Here is a 25747-nt window from a genome sequence, read left to right as displayed (position 1 = left end):
CACACTTGAAGCTTTGCTGTGTTTAATAGTTGTTTTTCCATATTTCAGTAAATGTTGTTACAACAAAAATATAAAAACAAAACATAAAACAAGTCCAGATTCCTCAAACAAACAACAATTTTTAATTTTATTCTGACATCAACACAGGAAAACTGTAACTACTCATGTCCATTATGACTCATTCTCCCATTCATCATGGAGTTCACCACCACCATTGTTATTTTATGGACAAACAAAGTTAGATTAAAGTCTTTTCATATTTATTGTGGTATTTGCTGTTATAATCATGTCTAAATTTATGGAGTCATGAGATGCCACTAAACAAATGAACCCTTTCAATGTAAAAACTACAGTGTTGTTGATATAAAAACACACATTTTTAAGCTCAATCTTGATTTATTAACATATGATTGGTTCTACTCCTTGTAGTATTGCTATGATAAAATACATTTTGATAACTTGTTGCTTCCATTACTCAGCAATACATTATGAGAAAAATAAGCCCAGTCATTCCTTCATATTTTGCTCTTAATAATCATTATATTGAGTCTATGACTGACAAAAACAGTTATTTCTTTCTAATAGTAAATATGCTCATTAAAGATACCCTTCAATTAGTTACTTCAGGTTTCTACAGGTGATGATGTACCTGGGCAGGGCTTGATAACTACTAAATATGACTGAGATATCAGACCCGCCATTCACACTGTCAAACCTAACTTGGGGATCTTTCCCTACAGCAGGTGGCAGAATGAGACCTGGTTTACCCTTTATGGACTTCCCTGTCAGCACATCAGCTTCAACAAAGTACAGATACTGATCATTATTCTCCCTCCAAACTTCCATGGCCTTCTTCACATTCTTAGCAAAGTAGATACCCTCTCCACATTGTGGGTCTGAATCCAGAAAGAGATAAAAAAAAAAAGAAAGTATTATTTGTACATGACTTAATTATTAAATCCAGTGTACCTTTGATGTTATGCATATAAAAAGCATTATCATACCTTCTGGTGGTGCACACTCTGCATGGAAGCCAATTTGGCTAACCATCTCGCAGAACTGTGCAGGTATCTGCTGAAACATTTTCTCAGACGAGGAGCACCCCAACTGTTTTTTCTTGAGATCAAACAGCAGCTCCAGTGCAGGGTTCTCAACTTTGTCAATCTAAAAGTGTTTCATTTTGATATAAGGCATAAAGCTTATTTATATAACGTAAGAAATCAAATTGTGATCAGAAACTAAATCCTAAAGCTTCATTACAGCTTTAGGCCTGGTTTATTAAACACACTGTACCTTTAATATCCACAGACCAAGATTTCTGATAGCAAGTATTCTGCCTTTGAAGTCCCAGCTTGAGTTGTCCACTGTCTTTGTCTTTTTTTCTCTTTTAAGAGGCACTTCATTAGCTAACAGTTTGCACATTTCGTTCTCCTCCTCTGTGACAAACTCCTTCTGGGCAGTGCAGAGCATGGCCTCCACCTGTAATGCAGCAACTACAGCATCCTCAACTGAATCCCCTTCAACATTTAGGCAGGCGTGACCCTTGGTCAAAAACTCCTCGAACTTAACACCCTTTCTGGTTAGACGAGAGAGCTGCAGGTATTCCTTCTCACTGAGGTGCTGGATGAAGTTGTTACAGATAGTAACACAGGGAGAGGACTTGCAGAGAAGATGTGTAAGCCATTTTTTAGCCTCACTTGCAGACTCTTCAGATGGAGCACTCAGACTGATGTGTGGAGCTGGACGTCTGTTAAAACTGAGGTCTTCTTTTTCCATCAGAGCTAGTGGAGATTACAAGGAGACATTATCACTACCACTATCTTACTTATCTTTAACAATTTCTATGTAGCGTTAAACTTCATGGATAAAAATAACTTAAAAGTTCCTTAAACTTAAGCAAATACTAATTTTTGCTGTTAACAATGAGATATTCTATAAAGTTTGCAAATCATGTTACAACTGATGTATGTACATTTATGCCATTAGTTTGTATAATACAGTTTAATTAGTCTATTAATTATGTGTGATATGACATTGTTTGGTATCATAGCTGATAAGAGACAGTTTGCAAGAAAGGTTCCTTTACTGATCACTATTCTACTCCCCAGAGTATCAACACTGCCATTTAGTTAGAGTCACTACTATCTGAGGATATGCATACTTTTTCTTTTTAGTGCTGGCTCTTTCTGAACTGTGGCATTAATAGTAAGAATGGTCTTCCTGTCAACTAATTTTGGTGCCTGAATCTAACAAACAGCAGGACAAGTCAAAGTAAATTTTATAAAATGAAATAGCGGTAGCAAAACCCAGGAACAAATGGCACTTTGTGGGTTCACAGTCTTGTGATATATGCCAGTGCCATTCCACCTTTCTATTTGCTCTTTAAAACAAGAATTGTGAATTACACCTTTGCTATAAATACTATTTGTAATAAAGCTTGAAGGCTAAACTACAGATTTGGTAGATCTACGCTCCATACCTCACCTATGGCCACAAACTCTGCGTGAGTTAAAGAGTAAGATGGTGAAGGTTTCTGGGCTCTCCCAAAGAAAAAGGATGAGAAGCCCAGTCATACAGGAGAAGTTCAGTGTGGAGAAACTGCTTTTTGCATAGAAAAGAACTGGCTGAGTTGGTTCGAGGATCTGACTACAGTGACCTCTGGATGCCTCTTAGATGATATGGTTCGTACATGACCTCCCTGGAGTAGATCCCAGGGAAGAACAAGAACATGCTGGAGAATTTATGTCTCCCAGCTGGCATTGACCAGAGATGATGGAGGCAGTGACCAGGGTAAGGAAGGTGGGAGGGCATCAGCTGCAATTTACAATAATAATTTAGATAATGTTCTACAAACCAAATACAAATGAATTAGTAAATGCTGTTTGCAAACTTTACATAATTATTCCATAACATTTAAAAATCAATTTCAGACTTGTTAACAATGGTTATTATATAATTTCACCCACACAGCTACAATAGAACAGTTTTTAAAATAGTTTTCAATCTTCCAAGTAGGCAGTTTATAAATGAAACAAGTGTTTCAGAATTTTGAGCTTGTATAGTAACACGTGATTTTAGCGCAGTTATTTCAGTAATTGGAAGCAGAGTGAAAACACTTGGAGAGTGTGATAATGATCATTTAACCATTTTGTGAACTAATAAAGAATCACAATAAAGTCACCACAAGGAAAATTAAAAAACAAAAACCAAAGGTTGCTGCATCTTAAAAACTCTTTGTATCTGTTGTCTATCTGTGTGTAAATAAAGTGTCTGACAAAACTGAAATATTTTGCCATTACCAGGTGTAAAGCTGGAATGGGATGCCTTCTGTTGGAAAGATCTTATTTTATCCTCAAAAGCCTGAAAAGAAGTAGTCATTAATAAATATATTTAATCCTTACAGATTGGAGTTGGTATTATTTTAAAATCAAGGCAAGATTTTTTAAATCTAACCTGAAATGTGACAGAGTCTGAAGGAAATATGACAAAATAAATTTCCATCTTCCCTGTAAACATTTTGGCAAACTCAACCACGGCATCTGACATGATGTGTGCAACTTCTCTTTTATTGAACCCAAGGTTTCCACTGCCGATTGCAGGAAAGGCGATGGACTTGTGGCCATTTGTAGCTGCCATATTTAAACATTGCAATACTGAATCAAAAAGGACCTGTTATGAAAGAAGAAATGAAAAGACAAGGATATGAATTCTGTTTTTTCTATTTTATAATATAATGTTCAATTATAATGTACCTGTTGCGATGCCTGTTGTTCTTTACCAATACAGAAAGTGTGAAACACCTCTTTACACCACAGATTGTAACCTTGTGTGATGATAATGTGATTCCTCTGAGGAGCACTTCGTATTTCATGTTGCATTTTGTGACCAGCTTTGTTCAGCAAAGCAGCAGAGATCTGACCCTTGGTCAAGTCTTTGTTAGGTGATGCTGTGTTTACAATGACATCCACCTGAAAGGTGACAAAGGATTATAAATAAGAGTTTTAGAACAAAAATATATAGTAGATCATTAGTGTACGTATGCTCAGAAGCCCTAAAAATGTTTAATTGGAGCTTATAAATATAACATGCATGCACCAATTCACTATTACGATATAATGTTCTTTCTATTTTTAGTTGTATTTTGATATAGTTGTATTATTTATTTATTTTTTTTAGTTTTCTTATGACTTTTATGCGCTTTCATTCTGGTTTGTTTCCTTTATTTTTTTCTTTTTGGTTTGTTTTTTGCATCTCCAACAATAAAAATATACACTGATAATTTGATAAACATATGAGTAAAAAGAACTCGGAAAACACTGAAGTTAAAACATAATGAAGAAACAGTAAGATTCTTACCTTCTGATTTTCAATGTTATCCCTCTTCAGTGTTAGATTAACGCTCCAAATCTGGGTGGCAATGTCTGATGTTTTGGCAGTACCTTTGCTTTGTGCTGCAAGGCTGTGTGGCATTAACTGGTGAGGGGCCAGAATCTTATGGCAGGCCTTCATCATTTCTGTGACTGTTTGGTCATCATTGTTAGCAAAGAGTATCTCTTTAGGAAGATGGTTGAGGGAGTGAACATGTTCATAGTATTTTTTCACAGTTGACACTATAGTATCGGCACAATCTTGCAGGGGGTAGTTGAACAACCCAGAGCTTATAGCAGGAATAGCAACAGTGTCCAGACAATTTTCCCCAACTGTTTGCAGAATCCTCCAGATGGTCTTCTCCAACAGTAGTTTAGCATCAAAAAATTCTGACTGTGTGAAACCATATGACAAATGTGGGCCCACTGCATGAATTATGACGTTGCATGGTAAAGAGCCAGAAGTAGTGATAACTGCTTCACCTGTTTTTAAGGCACCATGCGTGGTGATGTGAATATCACTTTCCTTTTGGATTTGAGGACCACCAGCTTCACACAGAGCATAAGCAAGTCCACCACCATGCTGAAGATGGGAGTTGGCAGCATTCACAACAGCATCCACTTTTAAAGTGGTGAGATCAGCCTTCCACACAGACACCTCAATACCTGCAGGCAGCTTGACAGAAAACCTCTTCTCTTGGGCAACAGTCTGCCTCTTCTGCTGTACAAAGCTCATATCACTCTCAAAATCTACGCCTTCGATAGTTGCTGCACATCCAAATTTGCTTTTAAGGATGTCAGTCAGACCACGCCCACACCGTCGCACAATGTTAAGTGAGGATCCTTGAAGACGAATATCTAATTTACTGGCCATGGTTTCTACCAAGATCTATAAAAAAATGTTACATTAGAGGATCATACAAAGAGAAAAGCAACACACTTTTTACAGTAAATCCAAATCATATGCACTGACTGAGAACGAGTGATATAAATTTTAAAAATAAAATACTTTAACATGAAAGTCTCAGAATAATGAGATAACAGTAATTTTTGCTGAAAACTGTCCTTTAAGCTTACATAAGTATTCCATCAAAATCATTCATGACTCATTTTATTATCACATTGGTTCATAGCTGTAATTTGGAACAATCCTTTGTGCTTTCATTATAACAAGGACATTTCTAAGTGATCTCAACTGTTAGTAGAGTTAGCAGTATTATATTTAATAACATATTTAGTAGTTCTGAAGTTCAACGTTTTAGCAAATGCAGTGTATTGATATCAGAGTTTTGTACTCGCTAAAAATTAGTTTTGGCTTTGCCATCAGTCACCAAAATCTATGATCAGTCAGACTCTGGTTAAAGCAAAATGAATGTTATTGGAAGTGTCTTCAAAACATTTGAGATAAAAATATATATATAGATTTTATTAAGAAATCAAAATATGACTACTGAATTAATATTAACACGTTAATCACCATTCCATTGGTATTTATTGGCACAGTAATTATGGAGATGCATATAATGATGCATACAAATTGCCTATGAAGCCTCTGGTGCCGGTTTTACTGAAAACACAACTGCTGGCCTAACCACTCTCAGAGACACAATTTTGTGGAAAATAGTAATGTCACTAGAGAAAATAACTATCTTAACGTTTTTTTTGGGGGGGGGGGGGGGGGGGGGGGGGGGTTGGTATTATCAGGACTATAAAAAAATCGTACTTTGCAATGAGCAATAAATGTTGATGGCTGTGGGCAAGCTATGGTAAAATCTATAAATTGCTGTTAAACCGTCAGTGCAGCAGAGGGAGACAAAGACAAACAATGGCCAGTATTATGCCACTTAAATAATTTACCTGCTTCAGAAACAATAAGCTTTATATCTGCACACGTCTGTAGAATTTACAAATTCTTCAATGTGCTGAAATAGCTTTACATTGTCTTTGAAAAATGTGTTTCATAACAAAGAAAAAAGTTTATGAATCTCATTGTATCATGTTGGGGGGGGGGGGTGTAGTTCATGTATTACTTGTGCACGGCACTGCGTGCAGTCTATAATCCACAGACAGTGTAAACATCATAGCTTTTCTATTCTAACGTTCTTCATAACTTACTTTATCGGACAGGCCAGTATAAATGAAGAAAATGTCAAACATTTGACGTTTCTGCGTCCTTTTTATAACGTGAAACGCAGCACGAGCGACATAACACGCGACCAGTCAACAAAAGTTACTCTGTGCTGCCGAAACCTAATCCATGAATGTTTAACACATTTGACTAGCTTACATAAAAAAAAGTCGTTTAAACGAATTAAGAGGTTTATTGCGCAGAAGCCAGATACTCACCGTCGCACACTTTCAGCTGGAAAGTACCGAAGTGAAGGAGAAAGCGAAAGAATGAAAAGAGGGCGCGGACGTCTCCAAACTGCCTCCGTGGACTGCAGCCAAGTGTAAAAAGGTGTTTTTCAGGCCTTTCTCTGTAGCTGCACCCCGGTCTGAGCCAACCCTTCAAGGCCAAACGCCACAACACGCCAATAAAAACTGCGTTTCGTTTCACAGGAAACAAAAGTGAAACTAGTTCAGAGCAGACAGCAGCCGGCCTGTGAAGATGGCCGGCGTACACTCCTATCCTCTGCTCGTTGAGCTCGAAGAAACCAAAATACCCAGATTAAAAATCAAGTTAGTGAAATACTTTCAAAGTAAGAAATCTAACGGTGGTGGCGAGTGTGAGGTGGAGTATGAAAATGGCAGCAGGACGGCGATGGTGCGCTTCCGGAGAGAGGAGGGTAAGTTTGTCACAATAACGTCATGCTTGCTTTATTTAAGCAGCTACAATATTACTTATTATCAACGGAGTTATGTGGTGACATGTGTTTGTGCTGTGTCACAGATCAGAGAAACGTTCTGGCCAAAGAGTCGCATCAGATCAGTTTGGAAAAAGGCGTTTTGAAGCTGACGGTCCGCTTACCCACGGAAGAGAAATCATCACGGGTGCGAAAAGTTTGTCATGAATCATTTATCAACAACTGTTCTGTTCTGTGTACCTCAAATCTGTTCTTATATTGACGATGCTATTTATGAGATAAGGTTTCACTGTTGATAGTGCGCCGTGAAACCTGCGCGCCTCTAATTTCTGTCAGACCCTCCTGTTCTCAAAAGGAAATGAAATGCGAGAATATTCAATTATTCCTCAGCTTTGTGGGACCCTTGAGCCCCTCTACAGACTCCAAATTATCATTCAGTTCCATTGAAATCTGACCATGTTGATCTTTTACTGGAAGTCATGTGACTTTATAAAGCCAAAGCTGTGCTGCACACTGCTTCTCTTCCTGCCGTGCGGATATTGTAAAAGTCAAACTCACTGCTCGGAAAGCATTACTGGGTGCGGTTTTCCTGACAAAGCTGACAATGAATTTGTTTGCATGAATTATTTTTTGGACACACACACACACACATACACACACACACACACACACACACACACACACACACACACTCGCTCGCTATAATTCTAAACAAATGTGACTAACGTGTATTTTTTGTATTTTCTTTATACAGGAAACTCTGTCTGATAAAGATAAGAAGAAATGTAAGTACTGAGTGAGCAGAACTGTGTTTATAACCACTAGTCTAAAAGATCAGGAAGTCCTTTCACTTGTCCACCCCTATAGTTTATCTACTTTTAGTATACACCACTGTCCACTTTATTAGGTGCACCTTGTTAGTATCCTATTGGACCCAAATTCTGACCCTAACATACAAATATCATCAGATTAATCAGACATTGCTACACTTTCAAAAAAAAAATATTGTCCAGTTTTGGTGAGTCTGTATGAACTGTGGCCTCAGTTTTCTGTTCTTAGCTAACAGGAATGGAGAACAGTGTTGGTCTTCTGCTGTTGCAGCCCAGCTGCTTCAGTCTGTGACATGTTGTGTTTTTCAGCATCCCTCAGTTATAACAAGTCGTCTGACCATTATCCTCTGATGGCTGAGATCACCGAGCCATTGCTGCCCCACAGAACTGCTGCTCACTGCATATTTTCTCTTTTTTGACCATTCTCTATAAACCCTAGAGGTGGCTGTGTGGGAAAGCCCCAGAGCTTCTGAAATATTCTGATCCGCCCACCTAAACACCAACAACCACAATATATACTAGAAAATCTCTAGATTACACTCAGCAGGCTAACTGTGCCAATGTTAGCTATTACTGCAATACTTTGTACATCTTTGCTTTGAGCCATTACATGCTTTACTGATGGCTAAAGTTAGCGCCATTTGAAATCATTTAGTATCGTAGGTAAAGTAATTTCACAAGCTAGCATTTCTACTTGGTTATGATTTTACTACTGATGACTTTCACAAACAACATTCTGTTTTCCAGCTAGTTGTTAACTTAACACTTCACAAATCTAGCAGTGCTACTTTGTGACACTGGAAAAGCTGAGTTAACACAACAGCCCTGGGCGTCTGATTAATCAAGTGATCTCATCCACTCGAGGCAGGTTGTCTCAGGTAGTTTTCTCAGACATTCACTTTTTTTTCAGATGAGTAGCAACTCCCCACCACCAAACACAATTTGGAACTAATCAGTGTTTGTACTGTATTACACGTCCAGCATTTCCTATTTGGCTTGCCTTTCATTTATACTGTTTTAGTTGAGTTATTATTTGAAGTTAAATATTTGTATTTAACTGATGAATTCAATACGTGTGAGACCATGGAAAGTACCTCAGGTTCTGTGACCCTTTCTGAACTGTATTTGCTAGATAGCTTGTGATTTGTCTGTCTAGCTAGCATTAGTAAGAAGAAAACAAAACAAAGAAAAAATGAATCTGTGAATCAAAAATTAGACAAGCTGACAAGCTTTATGTGATAAAACTGCCTCTCTCTCAATAAAATATCCAAAGCTTCATGCTGTTTTAACATAGTGTGCTTTACACTTCAAGACTGGTCGGATACACTAGATGTCTCCTAGACATTACGTCAATAAGACCATACAAAGTCTGATTATTTTTTTAAGTCGATATTAATGATTATTCTTATTTTAATTAATTTATTGATTAGTGTGAAGCAATAGCTGTGAGTGAAACACCAAAATAAGTAATTAAAATATAAGTGTTTTAAGTCTTGCACTATCTAAAAAGTATATGTTTGTTACACTTGGCCACATTTGTCTTTAACAGCAGATGTTGCTGCAGACAAACAGGCAAGTGCTGATAAAAGCAACCCGACAGTTCAAACAGAAACAGAAGGCGGAGACGATGATACAGCAGATGAAGAGCCATGTTCCACCTCGGCCGTTTTAGGGAATATTCTTGATAATACCAACCAGGAGTTCTTGGAGATGCTGGTGGAAAACATCACTAAGTCTCATGACTTCACTTTGGAATTCTTTCCTGACATCTCCTCTGCTGTGGTGACTTTCCAGAGTGGAGAAGGTACCCATTTCAGAATGAAAAGTTCTTATTTATGATATGATAATATAAAGTTTAACCGGCCGTTTGATGCTGAAATCTGTATTGCATAACCAGGTCCAACACTCATTAACATAAAACAACATAAAAATATGCCACAAATGTAATAAAGGAATTTTCCAGGACAATGTGGCCATTTTATTTTCCTGAGTTAGAATGACAAAGTTTTCTAGCGCACTAATGCACAGGATAGCAAAGCAACACAGACTACTGGTAGTGTAATGTACCTTGCTAATTATAAATGTGCTGATACTTCATTCTGAAAAATGGGTGTACTCATTATTAAATCAACAAAGAAGATTTATCCTGCAGAATTGTTTTATTAAAAATGCCTTAAACCGTTTTTTAATCTCTATTTCACAGAAAATGCTAATTTTGTGGCAAAATGCCCCCAAAACAAAATGTTCACCAAGAAGGGATTTTCTGTTCAACCTCTCGAAGTCACAAAGCAAGTTCTAGTTGACGACATTCTACACTTCAGTGAAGAAGTTCTTCAGCTTTATTTTGAAAATGAAGGTGGGGATGTGGAAGAGGTCTTCCTTAATGAAGCGGAACAGTCTGCTGTCATCACATTTAAAGATCATCGAGGTAATTTATTTACACTACACTGTATGTTCCTGCAAACCTACAGTAATAACGTGTGAATAATAATATACAGTATGTTACATTCTTTTTTCCAGCTGTTCAAAAAATCTTCAAGAAGAAGCATTCCATAAAAAAGGAAGAAATCAGAGTTTATCCTTTTTATAAAAGTCTGGGAGTGGCCCTCTACGGCAAAGACAAACCTGCACTAAAACTTCCCGCTGCCATCTCAGAGCCCATTGACAGTGCTGTCCTCAGATACCTAGCTCAAAATAAATCAGCAGCAGAGACCATTTGCAGTGAAATGGACAAACACTTCTGCATCGTAAACCTCGGCCAAACCACTGTGACCTTGAGTCCTGTATCTTCTTTACTAAAGCAAAAGGATGCCAAAGCCATCCTCAAAGAGTGGACTGATACTGTGAAGTCAGCGTTTGCACAATCTGTGTCAAAGTTCAAATCTGTGAAGTTCTGTCCAGATTCAGATGCATTGAAAGAGTCTGAGAAAAAGATCAGAGAGATGTTACTGAATGAAAATGTGATTGTAGTACCTGATAAAGACAGAGGTGCTTTATCAGTGGCTGGTCCTGTTAGTGATGTCAACAGACTGGAGAAATCTCTTTCTGAAATTATTAACAAGATTGCAAAAACGATCCACAGGGACAAATCAAGTAAAACCGAAGAGATCAAAGTGTCACCATCAGTTTTTCATCTCCTGTGTCAGAATGGCCTCATGGACAAACTTCTACTTGTGTATCCAGAACTCAAATTGGCACCAGAGAGTCCTAATCTGAAAATAACTGGTTTAGGGGAAGAGATTAATGCAGCAAGCAAAGTTATATTTGATGCAGTACTTGCATTAAAACGACAGAATCTGGAAGTAGATAAAGATGTGCTTGAACTGTTGAAGGATGAGCAACAAGAGGAGCTTACAGGTGCTCTCCTCACATCTCATCAAATAAACGCAGCGTTTGAAATCAGTGGAAACAGGGTGCAGCTCCTTGCTGTGTCTGACACAGATCTGTCTCATGCTCAGGACCATCTAGGACAGCTGTTAACAACTCAGTACATTAATGTTGAAGACAGTAATGTTCTGAAGAAGCCAGAGTGGCAACAGCTGGTCAGTCACTTAGAGCAGGCTAACAGTAAGCCATGCAGAACTCGAATCAACACAACTGCTCAACAAGTCGTGGTGTCAGGCTACAAGGATAGTGCCATAAAGGTTCAGCATCAGCTTGGTGACTTCTTAACACAGAATGCTCACATTGAAGAAACTGTTGTGGTCAAAGCTAATGCTGTCGTTGAATACTTGAAACATTTCAACACATCTTGGATGGAGAAAGTGAAAGACAAGGTGAGAGTGTCCTACAGAAATGAGGCCATCTGTCTGAGTGGATCCAGAGTGAATGTGACACATTGCAAGACTGTGGTTGAAGGTGCCGTCTCTGCTGTAGTCTTTGACAGTCTGAATGTCTTCAAACCTGGAGTGAAGAAGCTCTTCCAGGAGAATGAAGCTTATTTTTCCACAATCAAAAATAAAACTGGTTGCCTGGTTCAACTAGTTGATAAGCCAGGTGGTGGACAAGACAACGTTAAACAAGTACCAACACCTTTATACCAACTTATGACACCTGAAGGAGTAGAAATCGCTGTTTCCAAGGCAGATATGTGCAGTTACCCAATGCAGGCAGTTGTCAATCCATCTAATCAAGACTTGAAACACAGAACTGGTCTTGCAGCAGCACTTTTGAAGGCTGCCGGCCCTCAGTTACAAGATGAATGTGACAAAGCATTTAAAAACAAGGGTCAGCTCAAGCCAGGAGACTGTGTCATAACAAATGCAAGAGGAAATCTTTGTTGCAAAAAAGTCATCCATGTTGTGGGACCCAAGTTTGAAAAAGATAAACATGAAAAAGCTTTGGCTCAGTTGAAAAAAGCTGTTAAAGGAAGTTTAGAACTTGCTGAGGCCCACGGATGCGTCTCAGTAGCTCTTCCATCTATTGGCAGAGGAATGCGCTGCTTTCCCCTCAAGCAGTGTGAACTCACCATTGTTAAAGCAGTGAAGGAGTATTGTGATGAGAACTATGATGACATCATCTTGCAGAAGATCCATTTTGTGAACAATGATGACATTGCTGTTCAGGATATGGTGGCTGCTGTCAGGCAGGAGTTTGGAAACCTCAGTGACTCTCATTCTCAACAAACTCCTCATCTCACTGCTCCCACACAACCAGTATCACAGCCTGCTGGATCTGACCTGTACTTAAATCATGTGCAGACCAAAGAAGGCGTGGACATCGTTCTTAAAAAGGGAAAAATAGAGTTTGCCACGGTAATTCAGATTTGTACTGTTATACCCAATTAAGCAAATAGTTACTTTGTCTGTTTCAGACAGGAACACAATGTGCAAGACTATTTAGCATTAACTATTAACACAGCTATAAAGTCTCTTGATGTTTATTTAATCTTTGGGTTTGAGCTTCTTTTGTTATTTTTATGTTTTGAGGTGTTTTTATATTGTTAGACATGATAAATATGTACTCATATTTATAAAACTTTGGGTTTTTTTTAGACGGAAGTGATTGTGAACACTGTATCTTCGGACCTTAATCTGGACAGATTTGCAGTTTCCAAAGCCATCTTGCGCGCAGCTGGACCCAAACTTCAGCAGTTAATAAATGCACAGGGTGCTACTGGAAATGTTGGTGAGATCATTGTTACTGAGGGCTGCCAACTAAAAAGCAAAAAAGTTTTTCATACAATTGCACCTCACTGGGATAATGGACAAGGCACATCTGAAAAGGTGATGAACCTCACAGTATAAGGTTAAAGAACCTGTTTGATCTAACTTTGATGGTCAATGTCATATTTTTAATTAAATGTCTTTAAACAGATAGTATTTATTCTTTGTCTTTCAGACTTTGAGGGGAATCTTTAAGGACTGCTTGGACAAGGCAGAAAGTAATAATCTAACCTCCATATCCTTATCAGCCATTGGCACTGGAAAAATGGGTTTTCCTAAAGATCTTGTAGCCTCTTTGATGTTGGACAATATTTTAGAGTTTTGCAAAAAGAAACACCCCAAGCATCTGAAGAAGGTTGTGATCGTACTTTACCCCAGTGATACACAAACTATCCAGGTAAGAAAAAATCACAAGCTTTGAAGCAACAACAATTCAGTGCTAAGCAGAAAAGTTTTTGAGCATTTTCCACCAGTGAAAGCTGCAAAGCTGTTATTGAACTTCAGTTTTGGTGTAATAATTGAATGTTTCAGTCAATAAAATCTCTCTTCTTTTCTGTCTGCAGGCTTTCAGTGATGAATTTCAGAAGAAGTTTCCCAGTGCTTCAAGTGGTTCAACAATTTCTACACAAAGTGAAGGCAGGCAACACTGTTTGTAGAGAGTAAAAAAAAAGTTGTCAGAAAAGTAAATACTCAAGTAAAGTACAGATACCTGAAGATTCAACATATGTATAGTAACCATGTATTTGTACTTTACTACTTCCCACCTCTGCTAAAAACTATATATTTTCTAAGAACTATAACATAACGCTGTTAAAAACATTTTGTACATTTGTAGTAACTGTTGAAATATACTATATTTTTTCCATATGCTAACTGACAATTATATCAGCATTCAAAATTTAGAAAGTGTACTATTGTAGTTCTTTTTTGCTGTTAATTAGTTCTTTTTATCAATTTCCAGGAGGCCCCTTCTCTAAAATCATCTCAACCTCAGACATGCACGAGACTAAAATGGGCAATGTGACTATACAGGTAGTAATAGGAGACATAACCAAGGAGACCGCTGATGTCGTTGTCAACTCCTCCAATGAAAACTTTACTCTTAAGACAGGTTAGTCATAGCATGAATGACAGTATTTGAGCTGTGCAAAACATTAATGGTGGTTTCTCATTGTTTTTTTCTGCTTTTAAACTAAATGTAAATATTTAGGTGCTGTATAGAGAATAATATTACATCAAAAGTCTTTGTATAAAGAACAGTCCACCCACAGTAATAATGATCCTTTAGATTATATGTATGTATTCAGTAGTGATGTAACATTTGCCTCCTCCAGGAGTGTCTAAAGCTATTCTAGAAGCAGCTGGTCCGGCTGTTGAAGTGGAATGCCGCAACCTTGGTAAGAAATCACTTATAATTTTATGATGCTATAACTCAGAAACATTGGCTACAATATAACAGTCTTGTTTTCCCAATAATAACTTGGAAGCTAAGTATTAGCACAAGACTGTCAAGAAAGAAGTATGCCCTTGTACATACTTACATAATTATTAAGGTTCTTTAACATCTCCCAACTTTGCTTTTAGGTGCTGAGCCCAACCAGGGCATGATATTGACAAGCCCTGGTAACCTGAAGTGTAAAAAGATCCTCCACTTGATTGGACAGACAGACCCAGTAAAAATCAACAAGACTGTGAAAGATGCACTCCAGATATGTGTGAAAAGCTCTTTTGCCTCTGTATCGTTTCCTGCCATTGGGACAGGTGAGATTTAGAAAGCGTTTTGTCACTGACAGGTCACATATCCAAATGCTACATTTATAAAGGCCTTCTTAGCACATAGGGTGCTGAATAATCCTCTAATGTCATCGGGTTAAGCAGTTTTCCTAAATGCATGACATGTTGCCCACTTACTATATTGACTTGCTCACGAGAGGGTATTGTATACCTCAATATAGTATACCTTTCATTGCATTTCTTGTCTTAATTTGCAGGCAACCTGTGTTTAGAAAAAAGTTAACATCGAGAAAGTCTATGGAGAAAATTTTGTGTGACCCCTGACAATTTAGATTCATGGTCACACTGATATTTTTGTTTTTACAATAATTTATTATTTTACTGTCTATGTTGTTCATCCCAGCAGTCTTTAATGTATGATTACTTTTTTTGTTTGTTTATTTTTTGTTTTGTTTTTAGGTCAAGGCAATGTAAAAGCAAGACTGGTGGCTGATGCCATGTTGGATGCAGTGACTGATGTGTTGAGCCAAAACACCTCCAGCCCCCTGACTACAGTTCGCATAGTTATTTTCCAGAAACCTATGCTTAAAGACTTCCACAGCAGTATGCAACAGAGGGAAGCTGCTGATCCCGATTCTAAGGATAAAGCAGGGTGGAGCTGGCTCAATAAAGTCAAATGTAAATACACAGAGCAAAGTAATTTTTGGTTTCACATTCCTATATCTTTAATCAGTTTCAAATGTTAAGTTCTCATGTTGTTTTTGAAATTTGTTCTTTCAGCATTCTTTATTGGTGGAAGTCCTGAAAAACAAAGGACAGAAAAAGATTTTGTCATTGACAGTCTGAAAGTGGAGGCTACTTGCTTCCACATTTGTGGTGACACACAAGCCAACGTTGACTGGGCTAAGAAATGGATAAATGACAAGATATCCCAAGAATATCACAGCATGGAAATTGGAGACAATGCCATCCATAGTTTCTCTGATGCAGATCGACAGAAAATTGTTGACATGCAGAAGACCATGGACATCAGCATAAGGACTGTGAGCAATAAGCCCAAAGCCACAATCACTATTGAAGGACTCAGCAGGGATGTGCTCAAAGCTAACACTGAAATCTATAAAATGATGAGCAGGGTGAGAGACGAGGAGGAACTAAACAGGAAAGTGGAGCTGGCCAGCGCTGCGGCAGACTGGCAGTATCAGCAGTCTGGGTTCCAGTTTCAGAGTTTTGATGAAATGACCAACTTCTACCTCGAGGAAGCACTGCAACAAAATTTACAAACTGTAAACGTTACAGTCAAGGGTCAAGATTACACTGTCACCATGCCAAAAGGACCTGCCACTGACAGCCAGGGAAATATCCTGGAGATAAAGAGAATTGACAAGCTAAAAGGTATTTTAATGATAGAAAGAGATTCAACCCTGTCAAAGTAGTAATAAGAGATCAGAAATCTGTTAGTATTTGAAATTTAGCATGATTTTTCTTACTAGTAGATATTTCAGTGCTTTCACTACTGAAAGCCTCTGCTCAAGAGCTAAAAAACTGAATTTGTTTATTTTGTGACTAGATGATCTTCCTGAGCACTGGGATCTCATGCAACCTAACGTCACCAGTCAGGCTTTCCCATTACAAGCTGGGACACAGGAGTATGATGAAATTCAGAACCTGTTCAAGACCTCGTGCAACAAAACCATCATCAAGGTAACATGAATTAATATTTTTTAAAAACATTTTAGGCAAATACATTTTCTGTGCTTTATATTCGGAACATAAATTCAAAATTACTATTACTATTACTAATTAATACTTTTTTTCAGATCGAGAGGATCCAAAACCCTGGATTGTGGAACAGTCTACAGGTTAAGAAGCGTGACATGGAAGTGAGAAATGGTCACCAGAACAATGAGAAACGTCTTTTCCATGGCACCTCCAAAGCCACTGTGCCAATTATTAATGATCGCGGTTTCAACAGGAGCTACGCAGGATTGAATGGTGAGGCGTTCGTGGCCATTTTTTTTGCTTTTGTCAGAGAGCTGATAATAGAGACATGGTGGGAAATGGGGATGCTGCTCCTAAAGATATATTTTAATTAGGGACATAGAAGCAAGCCAACCCATATGGAAAAGAAATAGTAAAAACATATATGATTTACTCATGAAAGTGGCCACTTTCATGAGTAAATCATATATAAATCATATAAGGCTTATATGATTTACTCATGAAAGTGGCCACTTTCTCATTACTTTCATATTTTTTTTTAGTAAGTATACAAAACATACAAGTTTCATTATATAATTTTTCAAGGGATCTTATATGTGTTTTCACTCTTGTACGCCTTTCATACAAGTTTCATACAAGACAGATAAAAACTTTATAAGATTTATATATATCTTTTCCATATGGGAAGAGGTCCCAGAAGGTTGGAAAATTAAAGAAAGAAAGAAGAAAATCAAAACAATGTTAATGCTAACTGAAAACATTATTAGTTTAAATTAAATATAGTTTTACATGCTTATTTGTTATTATATTTTTAAGAGCTGCAGGCTACAACACACCTTCAAAGTCAGCTTTAGTTCACATAGAAAGCAATGTACTGTTAACCTTCTGCTGTGTTGTCATAACTAGGGCTGGGTATCGTCACTGATTTCTAGAATAGATTAGATTCCAATTCACAAGGTCCTGAATCGATTCGATCCACGATTCGATTCGATTACATTTGAATCTGGGAAATTTTGCCTCAGACAGTCAGAAATATTATAATTGTGATCACGTATCAGTACATATCCATATTTTTATATCTATAAAAAGAAAGCTGAAACTTGTGTGACTTTATCAAAGGTGTGAGCATCACAGCAGAGGCCTTTGTGTCAAAGTAACTGAGGATAAAACAAAGAAAAACATGAAGGCAATTTTCCTGGCCTGGGATTTTATAGCAGATGACTTTAAAAATATTCTGCAGTAGATCAAAAACAAAAGAAAACCATTAATGAACGTATGAACATTACGTGATGCTGCTGAAGTGAAGCAAAGTTACAGAGACACAGCTAAGCATTTTGCAATTTTGCATAATTTTAAAAAGTTTAAATTTGTTCAGTATTGAACAGCAGAAATGAGGCTTTATTTTCGGAAGTAAGTAAAAGGGAAAAAAAAACACCAGCGCCCAACAGCGCTGTAAACAACGGCAGACTTGTGCGTAATAAGCAAGCGAATAATGTAGAAAACAGAGTTTTAGATGGGAAACTGTTCTTGACATACACTTAGAGAGAGAACGCGCTGTGCATGAAGTATGATTTTAGCGTGCTGGAAGCAAAACAGCAAAAGTCAGAGGGAATTCATGACAATATTCATGTGAAGCGAAATGTGAAGCGTAGTTTGGATCTTCTTTTGCTGCTGGTTCAGTCAATATTGTTTGGAGAGAGATAAAACCTGCAGCTTCAGAATCCAGCGCAAAAAGGACGCACCGAAACATCAGAACCAGTGAGCTGTCAGCTTTCCGCCCCGACCGTGTCCGTGCCGTCGGGTGAGAAAGGCGACATCTCACTGAGATGTCCACGCTTTGTGTTTACGTCTTTGTGCAGAATAAATTTATATATAAAAATCGATTAAGGATTTTAATGAATCGATTCACCATCCAAGCTAGAATAGATTTTAATCGATAGATCAATAAGCAAAACTCACCCCTAGTCATAACCATACAGAACAATTAAGTCAACATAGACAAATGCAGGACATTTGTTCTATGACCAATAATAATAAAAGAAAATATGTCACAGAACTTTTTCATTGACTTTCTGCTGCTCTTCCACTTTCAGCTACATGCTACGGCAAGGGCACGTATTTTGCTGTCAATGCTAGCTACTCTGCTCATGACACCTACTCCAAGCCAAGTCCAAATGGGGAGAAGTTTATGTACGTCTGCCGAGTTCTGACTGGTGACTTCACTCTTGGACAACAAGGCATGATTGTACCACCAGCGAAAGGCACCGTCTGCACTGACCTGTACGACAGTGTTGTGGACAAAAACCCCAATCCCACCATGTTTGTTGTCTTCCATGACACTCAGGCTTATCCTGAGTATTTGATTACATTTAACTAATGCAGCCAACGAGGAAGATCATAAATCATAACTTGATATTACCTATTGTGCTTATTTTTAGCTCGATATTTTTATTCTTGGACTGTACTCAAGCGGCTTTGCACAATTCACAGTTCCAAATAATCCTTCTATAGTGGGCTTATTGCAGCCCCTCAGTTCACCCTCTTCCTGAAACACCCCTTTTCTCCCTTGGCTTCTGTGCCCAAAGTCAGAAAGATGTGCATGACATTATTATATTAAGCAAACAGATTGGCACTGACACAATAAAGACTCACACGTAGAACAAACTGGAGGAATCAGCCTTCACAGCAGTCTTTAGCCTGAATTTTGGTTCAGGGATTATTTGTACACATGGTGTCTATTAAAATACCCACCCATGATCAATTAGCCTTTGATAGGCCTACCATACGGCAAAGCAAGAGTCCTGACAGCACAGCTCCTGGGAGCACTGGGAAACTCAAACCCCTACACCACAGTAACGCTGTGATTCATTGAATTTACTTTTTTCTTTTGTTCAAACTTCTATTCAGTGTTTTAGTTATTTTCTTTGAGCAAATGCCTTTCAACTACATTCATGTTGCAAGAGAAAACCAATCAAACCAAACAAATATTATACAATCAAACCAATCACAGATGCACTCGTTACACATTCTAAGATTTATTCAAGCATGGATTGTGGGAAAACTAGAAGTTTTTGAAAAAATCCAATTCCTTTTAGCATTTTATCTTGTCAATCAATAAAACAGAAGTGTGGTGAATGCAAATTTTGATTTGTTTTGTTTTTATACAACTTTTAGAATTGTTTGAAATTCATCATATCAGTGGCATTTTCTGTTTTTTTGTTTTTTTGTTTTTTTTTACCAGAATAAAGGTCTGTTTGCGGATACTTGTTTAAGTCTTTTATTGACATGCTAAGGTTTCGTGTATTCAAAGATGCGCAATCTCACGAGTCTGTAAAAATGAAAGTAGAAGGATAGATAGGTACACCTTTTAATCTTCTTTTTCCTTTAGAACTGGCCTAGTTCTTTATGGCATAGATTCAACAAAGTGCTGAAAACATTCCTCTGAATTTTGACATGACAGTATTGCACAGTTGCTGCACATTTGTCAGTTGCATATTCACAATGACAACCTCCCGTTCTACTACATGCCAAACATGCTCTGTCGGATGGAATTTACTTCATAATGAGAGGTAGAAGCCACAATAACATTTTCCAGAAGCCAGCAAAAGCCACAGACACAGACAGACTTAGGAGACCCAGACCATTCGCAACCCTCTAGAGTGCTGAAGGCCTGCGGCAGACATTCTGATGACAACTGTGTGACCACCCCAGCAGTCACACCTCTCCAGCCCCAAGGAGCTCCCAGATACCTGCAGCTCCTCTGTTGTTGTTCATCCTTCTTGCTCTAATAGACTGTATTCTGTGTTTAGATGCCACTGGCGGTATTGTCAAAAGCTCTTTAATTGTTTTATGTTTATTTTAGCAGCAGTAGTCTTCATACTGACAAAGAACACTAAAGATGGGATGTTTGCTTTGAGAATGTTAATGGAGAAGTATTGAGAAGGTCAGAAAGTTGAGGTTTTCAGGTTTTAACTTTAAATTTTGTTTTTTTGAGTCATAAGTTTAGAAAAAAAATTTGGATGCTCAAGCACCCCTAAATTTTATCATAGTACCCTAAAATAACTATAAGTATATAGTTCAAATTTGCTAACTTGTCTATCAGAGATGGTAAACGTTAGCATGAACACAGGTTTAAATGTCCTGTGTTCTGGATGTCATGGCATTACAGACCATTCACAGAGAGGAACTGCATGCTTTCACAACACAAGTGAGTCAGTGGTGTAGATTAAAAACACAGTTTTGCTTAAACAAGCAAAAGTGCAAATTCTTCTGATAATGGTCAATAATGTGACTTAAAGCATGAATTAAAAGTGTCTTTTTATGTATTTATATTCTCTAAATAACAAACAAAAGCTAATGTAGGCAAGATAATATTTATAAGATTATAGCTTATTTTAAACCTCTCAGGCTCAAATTAAGTTTTAGTTGCTAATGCACAACCAAGTCCTGCAGTGGTACTTCTGAGTACAAAAAACTCATAAAATATGTATGTGGGGTAATCAGGTTGTTAGTTTTTAACTGTTGCAAATCAGCAACGCCTGCCTCAAGAGGGTTAACCTAATCAATATTTTCCAGCCAAGGAGCTGATTTACTTTATTATTTTATTTTGTTAATGTTTCAGAGTCTGGATGAACTGTGTGTCATGCCTGTTTAGAGCACACTTATAGACAGTGAATTATAGTATAGACAGAAACGCTGACATATTGGAATTTACCTGTCAATGGCCAGGAGCAACTCACATCAAATTAGAATGTTGTTATTACCTTTATTGGGTTGTAAATTCTGTTTCACTGTTACCTTCTGGGAGTCAGCACAAAGATTAAGAGAGGAAGACAAAAAAAATAGGTGGTGAAGGGAGGATAAAGACAGCAAAGAGAGAGAGTGGAAACAGAAACAGGTAGAGTGGACACGTAATTCGAGTCTGTGCGTTTAAAAATACTATGGTAAAAGTTGAAGTACTGAAGCAACTCCTTCACTTAAGTAAAAAATTACCAGCTCTGAAATCTACTCAAAGTAAGAAAGTAAAAAGTAGCTCTTTGAAGGAAAATTCCATTAACAATTTTTGTACAAAGGTAACAGGGCCTTGTGCTATATTAATATAATAATAAAATGATATTAGTGAATGAGAATACAAAAAATTTCTAATCTGATTCTAGTTCTCACAAAAGCTTGAATCTGTTATGCAGGACACATACTGCACAGTAAAAGAGAATTTCTTTTAAAAAATAACTATTTTCTGTCGCCTACATTTTAGAGGGTCACTTTGCCTGCAAACCTAAAAAATGAGTACAGGTGTTACAGTGGGATTCAGCAGGTGGGTGAACACTAGGATCTGTGTAGTGGCTCACTGTGGAAAAAAGAATCACAACTCACAATAATTTCTAAAGTGAGCTTCAGTAGATTTTCTTAGTGTACAGGTTGTGATCAGCTGACCCACTGCTCTTTGTTTATTTATACAACTGAATTCAACAAGATGTCAGCAGTTTCAGTTTGTTATATCCCCTACACCAGGGGCCAGCGACCTTTAACACCCAAAGAGCCATTTGGACCCGGTTTCCACGCAAACGAAAACACTGGGAGCCGCAAATACCTTTTGATATCTAAAATGAAGATAACACTGCATATATTGTTTTTTACCTTTATGCTTTGTGTGAACAACTAAAGCGTGTTGCTTATGAAATCCATGAAGTGCTACAGAGAAAACTACATTTTATTTATGTAATTAACACATTTTGAACTCTTAAAGAAATAGAGTTCTTCAGGAAAAAGGAAAGACATCCAGCTGAACTAAAATGATCCATGTAGCAAAGAAAAACTGTTGTGAGCCGCCACCCTTATATCGCCTTTGGGTTTTGGAGCCTTGACCTGAAAAGCATGTTCATACAAACATCGTTGGGTCTGCCGTGGTATGTTTACAATGGGACTTCTGCTCCTGAACCTCTGCACACAGCGTCTGCAAATCGGGGGCTGTGCTCACTTTCATCTTTACACAGGACTGTAAGCTGTCATCTGTGAGGCGTGAACGGTGTTTGTTTTTAACATAGTTCACGGTGGAGAATAGTTGCTGACATAGTGTGGATCCGAAGATCCATAATTGGCCTACCTGGGGTTGAAAATCTCGATAAATGCACGGCGTTTTGGTGGGTAATTGTATGTGATGCTTATTTTGAGCGATGAAAAAATAATAGAATATAATTTGTAGTTTTAAATTGGAAGATTATTGTGATATTGAAATAGAAAAATAAAGTTAAAAAAGACCTAACATAAATAAAATACACTTCAGCTAATTACTTCTAATTTATTTTCTCAAACCACGCGGAGCTGCATTATAAGGACTAAAGAGCCGCATGCAGCTCCGGAAAGACAGGTTGCCGACCCCTTCCCTACACTAACAGTATATTGTCTTTATAATAGTATAAAGGTGGAATTCAGTGACTTAATCGAAACATCGTCAGCTTTAAATTAATATCTGCTATACTTGATGTAAACCTAAATCTGACCATGAGCACCACAGACACTGTGCACCAGTCCAACACAATACTTTACTGTGAATGCACTTACACCTGCATCTGCACAAAACTACACGGTATTTTCATGCAACATTTGAATAACACAATTTTGTATATCCTTGTTTCTTTTGCAGGACATTTCACAATGTGAAAACACACTTCTGTAGCGCTATTCTGAAGTACTTCCGGTCCACTTTAGCTCCTGAGTATGAGTGCTATAAATGAACCTAAAGTAATGAGTCTGTTTTGAAAGTGTAAGCAGTAGAAAGTAAAAAGTTGTCAGAAAAATAAATACTTACATAAAGTGCAGCTACATGAAACTTCTACTTAGGTGCAGTAATCAGAATCTGAATACTTTGTTAATCCATAAGGAAATTATGTAGTTACAGTTGCTGCAAGTGTTAGATTTGTATTGTTGGATTGTTATTTATGCTTAGAAATATCTACTCATATATGCTTAGAGTTGTATAATCAATGTCATGTTGGTAGAGGGTTGATCCTTAGGAGTCTGCAAAGACTTTGTGTGCATTCCAGAGTGTTCTGGCATTCACACCCACATCCTGGGAGCATGGGAGAGGTCGTACCTTCTCTTATTGTTTCATGGTAGGATAAACATATCTATATCTATATCTGCTGGACTTCCAGACCAGCAGGTTTAGGGAAGTCCTTTATGGGGTCACATCTTGACCACACACACACACGCATACCTAAACACACACACATACCTACACATACACACAGACGGTACTCTTTGTATACATGTACACCTATGTAAGATGTCATATGTTAATGAACCTATGTATATTCACGTAACCTCAATAAAAGAGCAGTGTTATGAGGGAACGGACGAGAGCAACTGGGGTCGACCGAAGGAACGGCGTTTGTCCAGTTGGTCTCCCTCGTATATATGGGCGACGGTGGCTCAGGGGGTTGGGAATCGCATCTGTAACCGGAAGGTCGCCGGTTCGATCCCTGGGCTCTCTGTCCTGGTCGTTGTGTCCCTGGGCAAGACACTTTACCCTACTTGCCTACTGGTGTTGGTCAGAGGGGCCGATGGCGCGATATGGCAGCCTCGCTTCTGTCAGTCTGCCCCAGGGCAGCTGCGGCTACAACTGTAGCTGCTTCCACCAGTGTGTGAATGCGAGAGTGAATGAATAGTGGCATTGTAAAGCGCTTTGGGTGCCTTGAAAAGCGCTATATAAATCCAATCCATTATTATTATTATTATACGAGAATCACAAAGAACTTTGCCTACTCGTGTCTTGCTTTGCTGTGTAGTTAAATTGTCTTGAACGTTCCAGCGAATAGGTTTAAGCCAGCGGTCCCCAACCCCCAGGCCACGGACCGGTACCAGTCCGTGAGTCATTTGGTACCGGGCCCCGAGAGTTGAGGCTCAGGTGTGAAATGTATGGTTTTCAGGATTTTTATTGGTTTTTAGCATTATTTTGTTATCGTTTTTATCGTTTACTCGGTTTTCCTGGGTCTTTTCACGTGTGTTATGAATAAATCTTCTTTTTTTTGGTACCGGTACTAGTTTTATTTTATTGTATCTATCCACGACACCTTAAAGGCCGGTCCGTGAAAATATTGTCAGGCATAAACCGGTCCGTGGTGCAAAAAAGGTTCGGGACCGCTGTTTTAAGCTACAAACCTATCATTAAGACAATAACAGGCTGAACTACATTAAACATTACTGTCACGGTATTGGGTCGTGTGACCCAGCGTGTGGGTGTTAATGTATTTTGTATTCATTTGTGTTCTAGTTTCAGTTTAGCTCATCTAATTTATTTCTAGGTTGCTGTTTAGTCCTTTGTTTCTTAGTTCCTTTTGCCATCTCCCTCTGTACTAAGCCTCCCTGGTTCATGTTTCTGTTCATCCGTGTTTAAGGAATTGTGGTCTCATGTATTGTTTGAGTTCCATGTGTTATGTTCTGCCTCTCAGTCTGCGTCTTTGTTTAGTGGTTTATTGTTTCCTGTTGTATTTTGAAGGATTGTGTCTTATGTTAGTGTGTCCAGCTTTGCTCCCCTGTCTAGTTAACCCCAATCTCTCCCAGCTGTGTCTCCCTCCTGTTTTCCATTCCTTGATTACTTCCCTGTGTATATTAGCCCTGTGTTTGCCCTTGCTCAGTGTCGCGTCGTACCCTCAGATTCTGCCTGTGTGTTTCCGTTTCTCAGTGTTCATTGTTCTGTTCATGTTTTTTTCATTGCCAGCAATAAAGCTGTGGTTTTCTATTGAAATTTGGCTTCACGAGTCCTGCGTTTGGATCCTCACCTCTGCCTGCCTGCCTGCACACAGAGCCCTGACACATACGTTTGAATTTTTTTTTCTTATTTTCAGTCCCCCCCCCCCCCCCCCCCTGAAATTTGCGTGTCTGTCTGGTATGGAGCCCCACAAGGGACATGCGTCATCTGTTCCTTGTTTATTGTATTTACTTTCACTTCTCCTGTCCTGTCATTAGGTTCATGTGTGTCAGCTGTTCTCCCTCATGTGTTTCCACCTCCCCTAATCATCCCTGTGGGTATTTAGTCTCTGTGTTTCATCCAGTCTGTGTTGCGTCATCTGTGTTACTTCCCCATGTTTCCACAGTTCTAGCCTTCATACTCTTCTTCGTCATGG

General features: G+C 38.3%; 2 protein-coding genes across 3 annotated transcripts; one reads left to right on the top strand and one right to left on the bottom strand.

Moving 5' to 3' along the window:
* Positions 1-5: 5 nt before the first annotated feature.
* parp9 (poly(ADP-ribose) polymerase family member 9) lies at positions 6-6803 on the bottom strand. The gene is made up of 8 exons (XM_076875353.1): positions 6714-6803; positions 4357-5256; positions 3753-3968; positions 3454-3669; positions 3300-3360; positions 1294-1781; positions 1005-1164; positions 6-896 (listed from the first exon to the last, which is right to left on the bottom strand). The coding sequence occupies exons 2-8, from the start codon at positions 5239-5241 to the stop codon at positions 619-621; spliced, it is 2304 nt and encodes a 767-aa protein (XP_076731468.1). The 5' UTR covers positions 5242-5256; positions 6714-6803; the 3' UTR covers positions 6-618.
* A 172-nt stretch (positions 6804-6975) lies between these two features.
* On the top strand, positions 6976-19883 carry parp14rs1 (poly(ADP-ribose) polymerase family member 14-related sequence 1). 2 transcript variants are annotated; one of them, XM_076875352.1, is made up of 17 exons: positions 6976-7153; positions 7258-7358; positions 7926-7956; positions 9554-9805; positions 10205-10429; positions 10522-12755; positions 12996-13226; positions 13342-13563; positions 13730-13802; positions 14128-14277; positions 14501-14563; positions 14751-14927; positions 15360-15578; positions 15681-16295; positions 16471-16604; positions 16721-16895; positions 18716-19883. In XM_076875352.1, exons 1-17 carry the CDS (start codon positions 6976-6978, stop codon positions 18997-18999), a joined length of 5364 nt encoding a protein of 1787 aa, XP_076731467.1. In that variant the 3' UTR covers positions 19000-19883. The 2 variants fall into 2 exon arrangements, with proteins under 2 accessions (XP_076731467.1, XP_076731466.1); XM_076875351.1 differs by having other exon boundaries at positions 9551-9805.
* The last annotated feature ends 5864 nt before the right edge of the window (positions 19884-25747 follow it).

The sequence above is a fragment of the Maylandia zebra genome, linkage group LG16 (assembly GCF_041146795.1).
Source record: "Maylandia zebra isolate NMK-2024a linkage group LG16, Mzebra_GT3a, whole genome shotgun sequence".
NCBI classification, from domain to species: Eukaryota; Metazoa; Chordata; class Actinopteri; order Cichliformes; family Cichlidae; genus Maylandia; species Maylandia zebra.
The sequence above is the reverse complement of the archived record's forward strand: the minus strand, read 5'-3'. Positions and strand labels throughout refer to the sequence as shown.